The 14,714-nt window shown below is 44.5% G+C and overlaps 1 protein-coding gene across 5 annotated transcripts in view; it reads left to right on the forward strand.

Moving 5' to 3' along the window:
• Window positions 1-14,714, forward strand: part of MLLT10 (MLLT10 histone lysine methyltransferase DOT1L cofactor) — a 259,511-nt gene that overhangs the window by 15,079 nt on the left and 229,718 nt on the right. For 3 of the 5 annotated variants that reach the window (XM_040352499.1, XM_040352500.1, XM_040352501.1), the window contains exon 2: window positions 8,816-8,895. The exons of 1 other annotated variant lie outside the window; for it this stretch is intronic. In XM_040352499.1, the coding sequence (XP_040208433.1) occupies window positions 8,816-8,895 (80 nt within the window). Of the gene's footprint in view, window positions 1-8,052; window positions 8,654-8,815; window positions 8,896-14,714 lie in introns of those variants that run through there. One more of the 5 variants, XM_040352504.1, reaches the window with a different exon arrangement.

The following is a 14,714-nucleotide window of genomic DNA, read 5'->3' on the forward strand; positions in this document are numbered from 1 at the left end:
TAGACTTTGATCTTTGGACACTGCCACCATATATGGGCCATATTTCCAATCTGCCCACATCCGCGCCAGCACATCTCTGAGGCTTCTTTCTTATATTTGTGGGCCTTGTCTGGTGTAATGTACCATCGGTTTAGGCATTTATAGTTTAACTCAATTGTTTTACTATTTACTGATGTAGTATGTACTCTTCTCCAAATTTGTTTTAATTCTTGAATGTTTAACGACTGTCCCAATTCCTCCTCCCACTTTTTAATACATGGTGGCGTGTCCAGACAATCAGTCTCTATGAAATTCTTATAAATCTTGGAAATAACTCCTTTCCCTGTTTGTCCTTGGCTAATTCTCTCTAGTGGGCGTAAATTTTCTGCTGATCTATGCGGCTGTGGAAGAGCCTCAAAAAAATGTTTTAACTGGGCATACCGCCATTCGTTTATTTCAATTATCTCTCCTTTTTCCTTCAGTTCTTCATAGGTATTTAATTTATCTCTCGTCATGACATCTTTCAGCTGGGCATTCTTTTTTTTTATCCATTTACCAGATATCTTTTCTAACCCCGGTGTAAAGTAGTATGAATCTATTAATGGCATTAGTGGTGAATTAAAATCCCATTTTTCCCTCTTATGAACTTTATCCCATATTTTTATAGCATAACGAGTGATGCTATGTGATTGTCTACCTAACTCCCTATATTTATCTGGGATCCAGATGATGCTCCCTAAAAGGGCATTGCTCATCTGAGATTCCATGCTTACCCACCTTTTTTGCTTAGTGTCTCTAATCCAATCTATCACTCTTGTGAGAATTACTGCTTCATAAAAAAATGCGTTTGTAAGACCGCTGCGCAAATACGGTGTGACAAAGTATTGCAATGGCCACCATTTTATTCTCTAGGGTTTCTGAAAAATAAATATATACTGTTTGGGGTTCTAAGTAAATTTTCTAGCAAAAAAAAATGATTTTTTTTTTAACTTGTAAACAACAAGTTTAAAAAATAGTCTTGGTCCTTAAAGTGGTTGTAAACTCACCCAGATAACTTCCCCATTTCTATATCAGGGATAAGCACTGTACAAATTGCTGTGCATAACCTGCTCTATTTGCTTGTAATGTCCATTTCGTTTTCATGACGTCAGCGGCACATGCGCATATTTCGCCTGATTCACGGCACACTCATTGTGCTGTCAGTCCACTCATCCATTTGCATCTCCTCTCTGCGGCTCCGAGATCTCGCGAGATTACAGTGCTATTCACCAGTTCCTGAAACGCCCCATGTGACTTGCGATGTCACAGGGGGGTGTAAACATCAGCACTTTGCATGGGACACGGGAGCAAGGAGATTGTGTCAAAAACATATTAAACGATCAATAAATGTGTTGCAAAGCTTGTTCACCTCTTTGCTTCAATATGTTGGATATTATTACTATACTAATGGAAAATGAAAACGAGGCTTGGCTACAACATTACTGAGCATGTGTGAGGTTATAGAAGGAACAAACACAGGTAGGGCGGAAGTAAACTGCTCTTCAGACTCAGAAGACGGGAGCGAAGATGGAGCTGGCTGCAACCAGGAAGTAGGAATTACAAATGAAGTTCCAGGCAAAAAGTGTAGCTGCTGACTTTTAATAAACAGACTTACCTGTTCCACAATCCAGTGATTTGGTCTCTTCTCTTCTCTCCCCCTCCTCTCCTCATCTCCTCCATTGACACTCTGGGCACCCGGCCGTCACAGCTTTCGGCTTCGCGTCCGGGCACGCACTGCGCATGTGCGAGTTGCGCTGCGCTCTCGGAGTGGACAGGCGATCTTCTCGGACCTGTCACGTGTCCCAGAAGATATCCTTGTGTGTGAGTGGAGAGGAGGAGTTGCCTAGGCGGAAGGAGGAAGTGGGACAGGAAGTCCCACCCCTCCTCCACAAAAAATGACATGCCAAATGTGGCATGTAAGGGGGCGAGGAGTGCTTAAAGCGGAAGTTCCACTTTTGGGTGGAACTCCTCTTTAACTGAGAAAAAAAAGTATCCTAATGCAGAATCTTATGGAAAGTTTTATTAGACTGGATTTATTAAGAAGGAGAATTTAAGGGACTGAGTTTACTTCCTCTTTAAAGCGGTAGTAAACCCGCTGATTTTTTCTTTTTTTTTCTTTACACCTGTAAGGGAAAAGGCATAATGAGCTAGTATGCACCGCATACTAGCTCATTAAGAAATACTTGCCTTAGAACGAGGCGTCTGTGTCCACTCTGAGGCAGCTGACATTTCGCCTCGGCATGTCTTCCGGGTATCTGTGAGTGGCTGGAGCCGCGATGTTGTCACTCCCGCCCATGAGCAAGGAGACTTCTTTCCGGCAAGGTCCAGCGGCTGCCGGGTCTCAACCCGAAAATCCCCTATTTTCGCGTTGCATTCAGCGGCCCATTGCGAGGGGAATATCTCCTAAACTGTAAAGGTTTAGGAGATCTTCTTTTTATCTTCTTCAGGTAAGTCTTATTATAGGCTTACCTGTAGGTAAAAGTTAAGTGGTTAAGGAGCATTCCCACTGCAGGCAGAAAAGGTCAAACGCAGCCTTTTCTAGTCATACTTTCAATTTAAGTTCAGCTGCATGCATTCGAATGGTAAACGCTGTACCAATACCATGAACCCCGAGGTTCTGTTCACCTTGGTGTGCAGCAACCTGTATTTATTGTAGGTATGATGTGGACTGCAGTCATGGAAGGATTGTACAGTGGTGGTTGAGCGATTGTAAAACTGAAAATTGACATAGCTGTGCTGCCAATGATTGCCCGCTGTGCCTGATGTGCTTTTTTTTCCCCCCTAAATATTTGCTTTTACCTTAGTGCAGTCCTCCTTCACTTACCTCATCCTTCCATTTTGCTTTTAAATGTCCTTATTCTTCTGAGAAATCCTCACTTCCTATTCTTCTGTCTGTAAATACACACAGTAATGTGAGGCTTTCTCCCTGGTGTGGAGAAAGCCTCTTGAGGGGGGAGGGGGCGAGCAGGCAAGTCAGGACACTCTCTACTTTGCAGATAGAGAAAGGAGCTGTATGTTAGTGGGCGTCCTGACACTCCTGCTCGCCCCCTCCCCCCTCAAGAGGCTTTCTCCACACCAGGGAGAAAGCCTCACATTACGGTGTGTATTTACAGGGGGGGGCTCTCCGCTGGTTGGCGCTGGGAGAAAGCGTGCTGATGTACCATCATGGCATGCTGTTTTTTTTTTTTTTGTTTTTTAGTTAGAACTTTATTAAAATGTAGTAATTTACATTTTATTTTGTCCTGTTCACAGCATTGTCATTGAGATGTAGTTCATTTTCCAATACTGAAACTGTATTCTTCCCTGAGTAATGCTGTAATGGTACACACTATAGAGGGATATTCTTTGTTCATATTTCATGTCTGAGGTTTACAACCACTTTAAGACAAAATTTGTCAGGTTGTGTGGTGCTGGCCGGGCAGCTCACAGCTTGAATTTTCTGATTTTGTCATGTTTGCAGCAACAAGTTAAGTGTTACTAAACCCACAACAGTAAAATCAGTGTGTATATGCAGTAAAGCATTCTTGTTATACTCACTGTGGAACCTAAGGGGTTGATCCTCTGCATTGTGTAAAAAGGCTGTTTGATTCTGTCTACTCTGTTCTTCCACAGTCCGAAATCTATCTCCTGATAGAACAGAGCCTTTGGGGCAATCTGCACATGCTCAGTTTGGGATGTATTGCTAGAGAGTATTTTTTTTCTTGGGAGGAGGAATGTGACCAGCACTGTCCAGACAGAGGGTCAGGGTTCCTGGATCCTGATAGGACAGTCAGAGGAGAATGAAAACTCCTCCTACAATATTTAGTCCCCTTTCATACTTGTGCGACTTGGGACTGCAAAATATGCATGACAAGTCGTTCCCCCATGATTTCCAATGAAAATCTCCTTGATTACTGCCAACTCCCTCCTCATTGGCTTACCTCTACATACTCTGCCCCCCCCCCCCCTTTCAATCCATCATGAATGCTGTGGCCAGACTCATCCACCTTACCAACCGCTCTGTCTCTGATACTCCTCTCTGTCAATCCCTCCACTGGCTTCCGCTCATCCAACAAATTTGATTCAAAATACTAACAACTACAGTAAAACCTTGGTTTGAGAGTAACTTGGTTTGAGAGCATTTTGCAAGACAAGCAAAATGTGTTAATAAATTTGGTCTTGATATACAAGCGATGTTTTGATATACAAGTAGCGTCATGTCACAGCCGAGTATAAAAAAGAAGAGAGGCGCCTCTAAGTGTAGCAATATGGTTACATTTAATGAAGGTACAACATTTAGCAACTTTTTGCTACACTTAAAGGCGCCTCTCTTCTCTTTTATACCCTGTAAAAAAAAAAAAAATTGCTTTAGATATGAGTGCTTTGGATTACAAGCATGTTTCTGGAGCGGATTATGCTCGCAAACCAAGGTTTTACTGTACATGCAAAGCCATCCACAACTCTGCCCCCAGCTACATCACCGTCTCAAAATACCAACCTAATCCTTCTCTTTCTTCGTTCTTCTCAAGACCTCCTGCTCTCTAGCTCCCTCCATCACCTCCTCCCATGCTCGTCTCCAGGACTTTTCCAGAGCCTCTCCAATCCTTTGGAATTCCTTACCCCAATCTGTCCTTCTATCTCCTACTCTATTAGCTTTTAGACGATGATCCCTGAAAACCCTCCTCTTCAGAGAAGCCTATCCTTTCCACACCTAACAACTGTATTTTCATTTTGTCCATCTGATCATCCCCCCCACAGCTAATTACCCTTTGTTCCACTTGACCCTCCCTTCTAGATTGTAAACTCGAACGAGCAGGGCCCTCTGATCCCTCCTGTATTGTATTGTCTGCCCTCATGTTGTAAAACGTGCTGTGCAAACTGTTGGCGCTATATAAATCCTGTATTTATTATAATAATATTATAAAAAGAATAGCCATTTATATATGTGCAACTTCAAGTAGTCCTTGTACTACTTTGGTCCGACTTTAATGCGTCTTGAGGTCCCTTGACCTCAAGTTTACACAAACATTCCCTGAAATTGCGTCAAAATCTCAACCCCAAAAGCGCACAACTTTTAAGTCGCAGCAGTGTGTAAGGAGCCTTAACCAGACACTGATGGACGTCACAATACTGCTATATCCTGTTGATGAGAAAAGATATTTAGCAGTTTATCTATATATATAAAACTCAACGTGTGTGTGTGTATGTATGTATGTATGTATGTATGTATGTATGTATGTTCCAGCATCACGTCCAAACGGCTAAAGATATTAACATGAAACTTGGCACACATGTTACTTATATGTCAGCAACAAACATAGGATAGGTGGTTTAACCCTTACCCACCCCCATTTGCCATGGTCGGGGTTTTCCTTTAAAGTCCCATTCAACTCTATGGGAAATACATGTTACTTCATAACTTCCAAACGGCTGTAGATATTTCGATAACACTTGGTCACATGTTACTTATATGTCCACTTAAACTATAGGATAGTTAATTTATCCCTTAACTACCCCCATTTGTGAGGGTCGGGGTTTTTGTTTAAAGTCCCATGCAAATCAATGGGAAATGTATGTTCCCACATAACTTCTGTACGCCTGGAGATATTTCAATAATACCTGGTACACATATTACTTATATGCCAAATAAAAATATATGACAATTAAATTAACCCTTACCTACACCCTTATATAAAAGATGGGTATATTTATATTACTATGATTTTCCTTCCCAAAAGGTTAAGATAGGAAGACCGGGCAACGCCGGGTATTCAGCTAGTATTTGCTAAATATGCATTTCTATGTTCTGTGTACTGTGGGAGACCAGATGTAGTGAATGTGAGCTCCTGGGTTTAGTAAGACTTTAGCCCTTGTTCACACTGGTTCGATTTGACATGTCAAATCGGCGGCATTTGCCGGCAAGTCACCGTTCTAATCTGTACGAAGCCACATCTGCGCCGCTGCCCCGATTTTCAAAAGTGGTTTCTGTACTACTTTTTGCGACTTCAGAAACGTGCACAGATGTCTCTGTAATGGGGACTGCCAGCCGAGGGTGAACCTGGGTTTAAAGGGGTTGTAAACTCGTGTTTTTTTACCTCAATGCATCAAGGTGAAAACTTCTGGCAGGGTCCCGGCTCTTGATTGGATAGATTGATAGCAGCGCAGCCATTGGCTCCCACTGCTGTCAAACAAATCCAATAACGCAGGGGGCGGGGCTGTGTCTGGCATTCGTGTTTATGGGCGCCAAATGCTGGACTCTGAAAAGCTCCCACAAGGTAACCCTCCCCAGGAGAGCGCTTCTCCTAGGGGGTTATCTGATACGAGGAGGAGCCGCGGGACCCCAGAAGAGGAGGAATCGGGGCCACACTGTACAAAATGAGCTGCACAGTGGAGGTAAGTATGAAATGTTTGTAAGCCTTCGTTTTATTTAAAACAATTGAAATAAAATCACTTTAAGTATTGTCCATGAGATTTTTCTTAGCTGTATTTAGGCCTGGTTCAGATTTGCAATTTGTTTTATATCAATTTCTGCAGTGTTTTTTGCACATGTGTTCTGCGTTTTTATGCTTTTTATTTTTTTGGGACATGTTTTTGTTGGGCAGAATAAAAAAATGCAAACCGCATCCAAAACGATTTAAAGATACAATGCATGCCTTTCTGCAGCATGTCTATTGAACCAAAAACACACCATGTTGCATTTTTTTTTTTTAAAGTGCCTTTCCAAAAAACACAGCGGCTGAAAAACTTGTCCCATAGGAAACCACGTTAAAGTATTAAAGCATTAAATGCATAGGTGTGACCTGGGCCTAACGGTTACATTTTTGGGGACAAGCTTTCTGGGGTCAACCCTTATCTTTAACCACCTGTCCACTGCCCGCCGTCAAATGACGCCTGGAAGCAGACCTTCTTGTTCTGGGTGGATGTCATATGATGTCGCTCCTTCACAAGCCACTAGGGGGTGCGCGTGCCCGCTGCGTCATTGGGGACCCGGGCACCCGCGATTGCCCAGTAACTGAGCAGGACCGTGGATATATATATATATGTGTGTGTGTGTGTGTGTGTGTGTGTGTGTGTGTGTGTGTGTGTGTGTGTGTGTGTGTGTGTGTTTGTGTGTGTGTACATTGTACATAGGGACACCGATCGGTCACCTCCCCCAGTCAGTCTCCTCCCCCCCACAGTAAGAATCGCTCCCTAGGGAACACATCAACCCCTTGATCGCCCCCTAGTGTTAACCCCTTCCCTGCCAGTCACATTTATACAGTAATCAGGCATTTTTATAGCAGGGATCGCTGTATAAATGCGAATGGTCCCAAACATTTGTCAAAAGTGTCCGATGTGTCCGCCGCAATATCGTAGTCACGATAAAAAACGCTAATCGCCACCATTACTAGTGAAAAAAAAAATAACAATCATAAAAATGCTATAAATCTATTCCCTATTTTGTAGCTGCTATAACTTTTGCGCAAACCAATCAATATACGCTTATTGCAATTTATTTTTATTTTTTTACCAAAAATATGTAGAACATGTATCGGCCTAAACTGAGGAAAAAATGTGTTAAAAAAAAAATATAATGGATATTTATTATAGCAAAAAGTAAAAAATATTGTGTTCTTTTCAAACTTGTCCCTCTTCTTTTGTTTATAGCACAAGAAATAAAAACCGCAGAGGTGATCAAATACCACCAATAGAAAGCTCTATTTGTGGGGGATAAAATGATAAAAATTCATTTGGGTACAGTGTTGCATGACCGCGCAATTGTCATTCAAATTGTGACAGCGCTGAAAGCTGAAAAATGGCCTGGGCAGGAAGGGGGTGAAAGTGCCCTGTAGGCAAGTGGTTGAAGAGTGATGCTTGGACCTCCAGAAAAAGAGGTTTGACCCCCAAAAGCTTGTCCTGAAAATGTAGTTGACCAGTTCAGGGATTGGACAAAATCGGAGCCGCCTGTGCATGCGTAGAAGGCTCTGTGGCCCGCTGTAATGTACTGCATCCTTATTTTGGGTGCCTGTGCATGCGTAGAAGGCTCTGTGGCCCGCTGTAATGTACTGCATCCTTATTTTGGGTGCCTGTGCATGCGTAGAAGGCTCTGTGGCCCGCTGTAATGTACTGCATCCTCATTTTAGGTGCTTGTGCATGCGGAAGCAGCACCCTATGAGCCCAGGAATTATTTCTCAGTGTTGTTTTATCAGAAGAGCTCCTGTGTGAATGGAAGAAATGAGAGCTGCTGCAAAGTGAGTGGAAGGGTTAAGGGATCCCTCTGTGGCTGCTCTCAGCAGACATCCCTCCCCCATTCACATTACCTGACAGAGATTATGGGTTGCCTTCTGGCAGCCAGACAACTGCTTTGTTGTGCTGGGTGCCTGGCCCGAGTTGTATGAAGGCAGAGGAATGACAGGGAGGTGCGATAGTCTGGCCGCTCCTCCTCTCCTCCGCACAGCAGTCCTGTGTGTGTCCTTTCTTGTGTGGGAAGATTTGGATACAGCTGCCGGTGATCCTGCCTCTGGAGCACACATCCACGTCGAGAGGCTGCGATTGGATCTCTCTGCTTTATATTGCATGCATATTATTTCTGGTGATCCGCCAGCTGGAATATTGAATGGAATGTGAAAGGAGCTGCAGGACTGTGCAGGATAAGTGGGAGCTCTGCTGACACAAGGTGAAGGAAGATGTGACCTGCAATGGTGGACGAGACCCTTGTATTAAAAAACCTTAGAGTGTGTGTGTGTGTGTGTGTGTGTGAGTGTGTGATCCAGAGATATTCATTGCAACGTTCTCTGTGCTAACATCTTTATACTAACTTTGTGTGTTTGTCTCGCAGCTTGTTATGGCATCGTGCAAGTGCCAACCGGACCGTGGTTTTGTCGAAAATGTGAATCTCAGGAAAGAGCAGCCAGAGTGGTGAGTTTTACGATAGGCTTTGTTGTGGTCCGCCATTTGTATGACGAAACGATATGCGCGTTTTGGTTTGGATGCGTTTTGAGATGCTTTTTTTTTGATTGAGTTTAAATGGGGAAAGTGCACACTAATACACTAAAACCTTGCATGCCGTATTCTCTCAGCACAGTCCGTCCAGTGTGAATGAGAACTATTCACTCAGTCCAGGAAATTGCACTCTGGTGTGAATGAGCGACAATTATTCCTTGTATTTAGGTAGCACATACCAGACTGAACTTTGAACAACCCTTTCTGATTTATGCATACCTCAGAGGAGCTCACAGTCTAATGTTCATATCTTTGTAGTAATAGATGCACACAGATATTGGAAGAAAGCTAGTAGTAATTTTGCCGTTGTCAGAGGAAACTAGAATACATGGGGGGGGGGGGGGGAGACTCAGAGCATACAGATCCCATGTAGAAGGGACCCTAGTGGTACTTATTTATTATAGGTACTTGTATAGCACTGTCAGTCAGCCCTTGCCCTCCAGGAGCTTACAATCCAAGTTCCCTAACTCTCACAGTCATACATACACATATTGTGGCCAATTTTGACAGGATCCGATTAACCTACCAGCATGCCATTGGGCTGTGGGGGGAAACTTGGAGTACCCGGAGGAAACCCGCACAGGAAGAACATGCAAACTCCAGGCAGGTAGTGCTGTGGTTGTAATTTGAACCGGCGACCCTAGTACTGCTAGGTGGAAGTGCTAACCACTTTGCCACTGTGCTGCCCAACTTGAACTTGGTCTCATTGCTGTAAAGGCAACTACTCATTGCACTCCTGCGATCCATAGAAGTCCAGCCAAAGCTTGTTTTGGCTGTACTCCTATGGATCACAGGAGTGCAATTCGTTTTTCACTCCTGTGACCCATTTTCAGCAGAGAGCAGGCTGAAGTTCGCTCTCTGCTGACGTCGCTAATGTCAGTCCAGGCAATGGTTCATCCCGACATTGGAGTCTGGATCCGCCACGTGCCTGGAATGACACCACTCTCAGCGAGCCACTGAGAGCCTGAGATGGTCGTTTTGCCTCCTCCACAGCCCAACGATCCAATGAGCGAGGAGGGAGAAGAGCACAGAGCTGTGAATGACAGTCTACAGAGCGATTGCCGATGTTTGATCGCTCGGTTCTCAGTGTAGAGGTGCTGAAGGGCAGATGCAGCATTCACCTAGGTAAGTACCGGTATGAATGGGGGAAAAAATAAATCCTTTTACTGAAGCGCGCTTATCGGCTGACATCAGAGCCGGTCCAGACTTGGAAAAGATCACAACCATATGGTCGGGATCCGCTCACATGCCTGGACTGGCACCCATCTCAGTGAGCATCTGAGAGCCTGAGCTCGCTGCTCCCGTCCCCTCCACAGTCCAGGGATCCAGTGAGCAGAGCAGAAGAGCCAGTGACCAGCTGTCTGCTCACGGAGCCCTGAGAACTGAGCTATTGGTGGTGGTTATGTTTCTCAGTCTTAGAGCCAGCGGGAGACAGATGCAGCATCGGTCCGATACTGCATCCACCTAGGTAAGTATGATTCCTTAAAAAAAAAAGAAAGTTTCCCATACTTTTCTTTTTAAGGTTTGACAATAACACCTGGAAGCTGATTGGTTGCCATGCAAAGATGCACCAGATTCTGTGTGCATCAGGTTTATTAAATCTCCCCCATGTGCATTAGGCCCCTTTTTAGACGTGTGGACCGTATGTCCGCTTTTTCATCCATCCGTTTGCGGATGAAAAAGGGACATACATTGGTCCCTATGCAATTGCGGGTGTCAGCGAATAAACATCTGCTAACACCCGTAATCATCCGCCTCCGCAAAGATCCGATTTTGCGGACGGAAAAAAAACGTATTTTTTCTTCCGTCTGCGGATCGGATGAACATGGACATACGGTCCGTGTTCATCCGATCCCCCATAAGGGAGAGCGGAGAAAAGACAGGGCGGGGACCGCCCTGTCATCCGACGGCTCAGCGGGGATTTACGGAGCGATCCCCGCTGAGCTTACGGACACACGGAAGAAAGGGCCCTTAGGGTCCCAGTTAAAATGAAGGTGTTGCAGTGCACTGCAATAAAGCAGGTGTTATCACAGGTAAATGTTACTTTTAGTATACATTAAAAGCACATAATACCTGCGTCTTTCCATAATGCCTACATTGGCTTTTAAAGTGTGATGCCACATTTACACCATCATTTAAAGCGGGGGTTCACCCCAAAAATTTTTTTTAACATTACATTCAGGCGAGTTGTTAGAATGACAATCGGCTGTTTTTTTTTAAACCCTTGCCGTACATACCATTTTTTATTTATTTATATATATGTGTGTGTGTGTGTGTGTGTGTGTGTGTGTGTGTGTAATATATATATATTGTTCACCGCGGCTTCCGGGTATAATCTGCGGGACTGGGCGTTCCTAATTGATTGACATGCTTCCGACCGGCGCATACAGCGCGTCACGAGTTGCCGAAAGAAGCCAGACTGCGAGTCGGCTCTATACGGCGCCTGCGCACCGACGTTCGGCTTCTTTCGGCAACTTGTGACGCGCTGTATGCGCCGGTCGAAAGCATGTCAATCAATTAGGAATGCCAAACTCGCCTGAATGTAATGCTAGAAATTTTTTTGGGGGGTGAACCCCCGCTTTAAGGTGGTTGTAAAGGCTGAAGTGTTTTTTTTTTTTTTTTTTTTTTCTTCACACGTTCTATGCATGAAGGTAAAAAACCTTCTGTGTGCAGCTCCAGCCCCCTTAATACTCACCTGAGCCTCCTCTTGATCCAGCGATGTGCACAGGAGTCTCAACTGTTCCGGGTCTCTCTCTTCTCAGCAATTGACTCCCACTGCTGTCAATCACAGCCAATGAGCTGAGAGCAGGGGCGGGGCCAAGCCATGGCTGTGTGTGTCTCATGGACGCATAGCATGGGGCTCGGGAGCAAGCACGCACCAGTGCCCTCAAAGCAAGTTGCTTGCTAACGGGGAGGAGGAGCCAGGATTGCCAGCAGGGGGACCCTAGAAGATGATTGGGGCTGCTCTATGCAAAAACCATTGTACGAGAAAACAAAAACAAACCTTTTAATATCCCTTTTTAAAGATGAATTCCCAACACCCTCCAGACTCCTCTAGTCCCTGCTACACTTACCTGCTGTTCTGATACCCTTTATGGTACATCTGCTGGTGTACTAATCTGTACACGTAAAAAGCCGTACATTGGCCCGCATGCTGTGTAGGGCATAATTTTGGCAATTGCTAGAAGTCATTGTTCGGCGGAGTTGCATGACCATGTGGACCAATGATCCCTCCCTTTGTACTTTGACAGAAAGAGACTCTCATTGGTCAGTGCCATTGTGTGACCACTCTGACTAATGACTGCTGGGTGTTGCTGGTATTACGCTTTTGCACAGCTTCTTGGGCTATGTATGAAGTTTAAAAGTGTTGGTGGACCAGAGGATGTGCACATCGGCGTCCACCACTGTCTTGAAGAGGTAAGTTGGCACGTGGGTGAGGGATTTTGGGTTGGACTAGGTTAGTGAGCTAGAGAGGGTGGGCTAGTAGAGTTTATTCTAGAAGTGAATTTACAATCCAACTCTGGGCAAAAGTTTTCCATGCAGTGAGGCTGTGCCCACACTGCATAGGTCTTCTTTTCATTTTGTCCAGGGGGGGGGGGGGGGGAGCTGTATACTCACCCGATCCTCTGCTCCGTTTTCATTATGTCTGTAGGACGTTTTTGGATATTGCCTTGGGTGTGTGGTTCATCTATAGAAGTAAATAATAACTATTCTTATTGGATACTCTCATACAGGCTATAGTGGGGTGGTATAAGTGTGAACACCACCCTGGGAAGAAGTGATGGAGATATAAATTGGCTCATTATCAAGGATTAAAAATCTTAAATGTAAAAAAAGAACATACTCTTCTTTTCACTCCGGCTAATGTTCCATTACATTCCAGCCAACTTTCCGAGAGCCTCCTCTGTCTGGTCATCCCGCGGCTTCCTTGTTTTCTAAGCGCATGCACACGCAGCGTTCTAGCTGGGAATTCTATTGGTTGCCGATACCATGGCAACGTGTAAATTAAACTGACAAAGCTGCGCATGCTCTCCCTGCAGATTCATATTATTTATACTTTGCTAATACAATGGCAACTGTAAATAAAGGGATTTAACAAAATGAAAAATATGTGAAAGGATGGGGCGATGAGGAAAATTTGGGATTGTGCACAATGAGGATAAAGGACCATTTTAAGCCCCAACAAAGTATTTTTTTTTTTTTTTTAGGGTATCTGTGACTAAACAAAGTCTTTGCATTTTAAATTTTGATGGAAACTGCCAAGATAGGATGTTTCTAGGGACAGCAAAACCAAACCTTTATATGTTTATCACACGTTCTACCACTGCCATGGAATGTGTATGGATTGGAGAATATCCGCTTCTATTCAAGGGTTTTCACATGGGTATAAACTTATGTAGGATGATTTGTTTCATCTCTGTGTATCACATGAGGAGAATTCCTTCACTGGGTATATGAAGGGGTTTACAATCACTCTAAGGACTCATGCACACGGGCATACAGTTTGCTGCACACAGACCCATCATCTATACAAGTCTGAATGCAGCAATATTATATACTATAGGCCCATGTATACGGCACTGTTTTGGTGCATAAATCAAAGCCTAGAAACCTATGTTCACGTTTCTGCGTATGGAGAGTAAACCTTTTAGCCAACGTTTACATATGTTCATACATGAATTCTATTGGCTGCTGCTCAGAGCCAGCATGTAAATATCAACAATGTGTAGCCATCGCTGCCGCCGCTGTCTCCATAGTTTGCAAACTATTGATTTTTAAATGCAGACCTTAACAAGTTACGCTGTAGCAGGAAATGGACAGAATGACCTCAGACAATTCTGAATGGCTGCTGTCATCCTGGCCGTTTCCTGCTACCGCATAAATAACTCAGTAAGGCCCACATTTAACTTCATGTGTGGACCTCAGCCATTCAGAATCAGCCGAGGCAATGCTACTCATTCCTCACCGCCGCATGAATGATGCATTCAAGCCCAACATCTAAACCTCATCAGGGTGTAATCAACGGTAGTGGCTCTAGCTATGCGATATTGATTTTTACAAGTCAGTCCTGAGCAACGGCTGCGGCTAGTAGGGTCCATGTAAATATTAGCACAGATGTAACATGCATGCAGTGTAGAGGCAACTCTTTTTGTTCTGGCAGAAAGATCCTGTGTAAAAACAATATGCCATGTTCAGAAGTCTTAAAGCAGGGGTACCCAACCCTTTGAAGAGTGAGGGCCACTTAAGCGACTTGGTAACCGGTCGTGGGCCACAATGAGCAGCGGGGTGGGCGGATGGCAGGTCCACGTCCACTCTGCATATGCAAAGCAGGCACCAACATAGCCCAATCTGCTCAGGTGGAAGGGGAGGGGGGTGGATCTCCTGTGTGTGTGTGTGTGTGTGTGTGTGTTTTTTGTTTTAGCGGATCAGACTGTAGGTGGGTGTAAATGGCCACAAGTCCGTTTTACATCTGCTGTTCCAAAGAGGTCATTAGAGGGTCCGATTGGGTCGGACTGATCTTGTCAAAGGGGCCTAGGGCTGCTTTCACACTGATGCACTGGGGTTTACCCACGCCGAGGGGGCAGTGCACATGTGGACTTCCTGTGGGTTAGCTGTACTTTGCCATAGAGTGCACCAACCTGCAGGTAATAGAATTATATGGCTCAGTGCAGGTAACCTGCAGATGCACTGCGCTGCACCTGTGGATCAGTTAGAAAGCAGCCAGTTTAATTCAC

This window comes from Rana temporaria, chromosome 5, assembly GCF_905171775.1.
Source record: "Rana temporaria chromosome 5, aRanTem1.1, whole genome shotgun sequence".
NCBI classification, from domain to species: domain Eukaryota; kingdom Metazoa; phylum Chordata; class Amphibia; order Anura; family Ranidae; genus Rana; species Rana temporaria.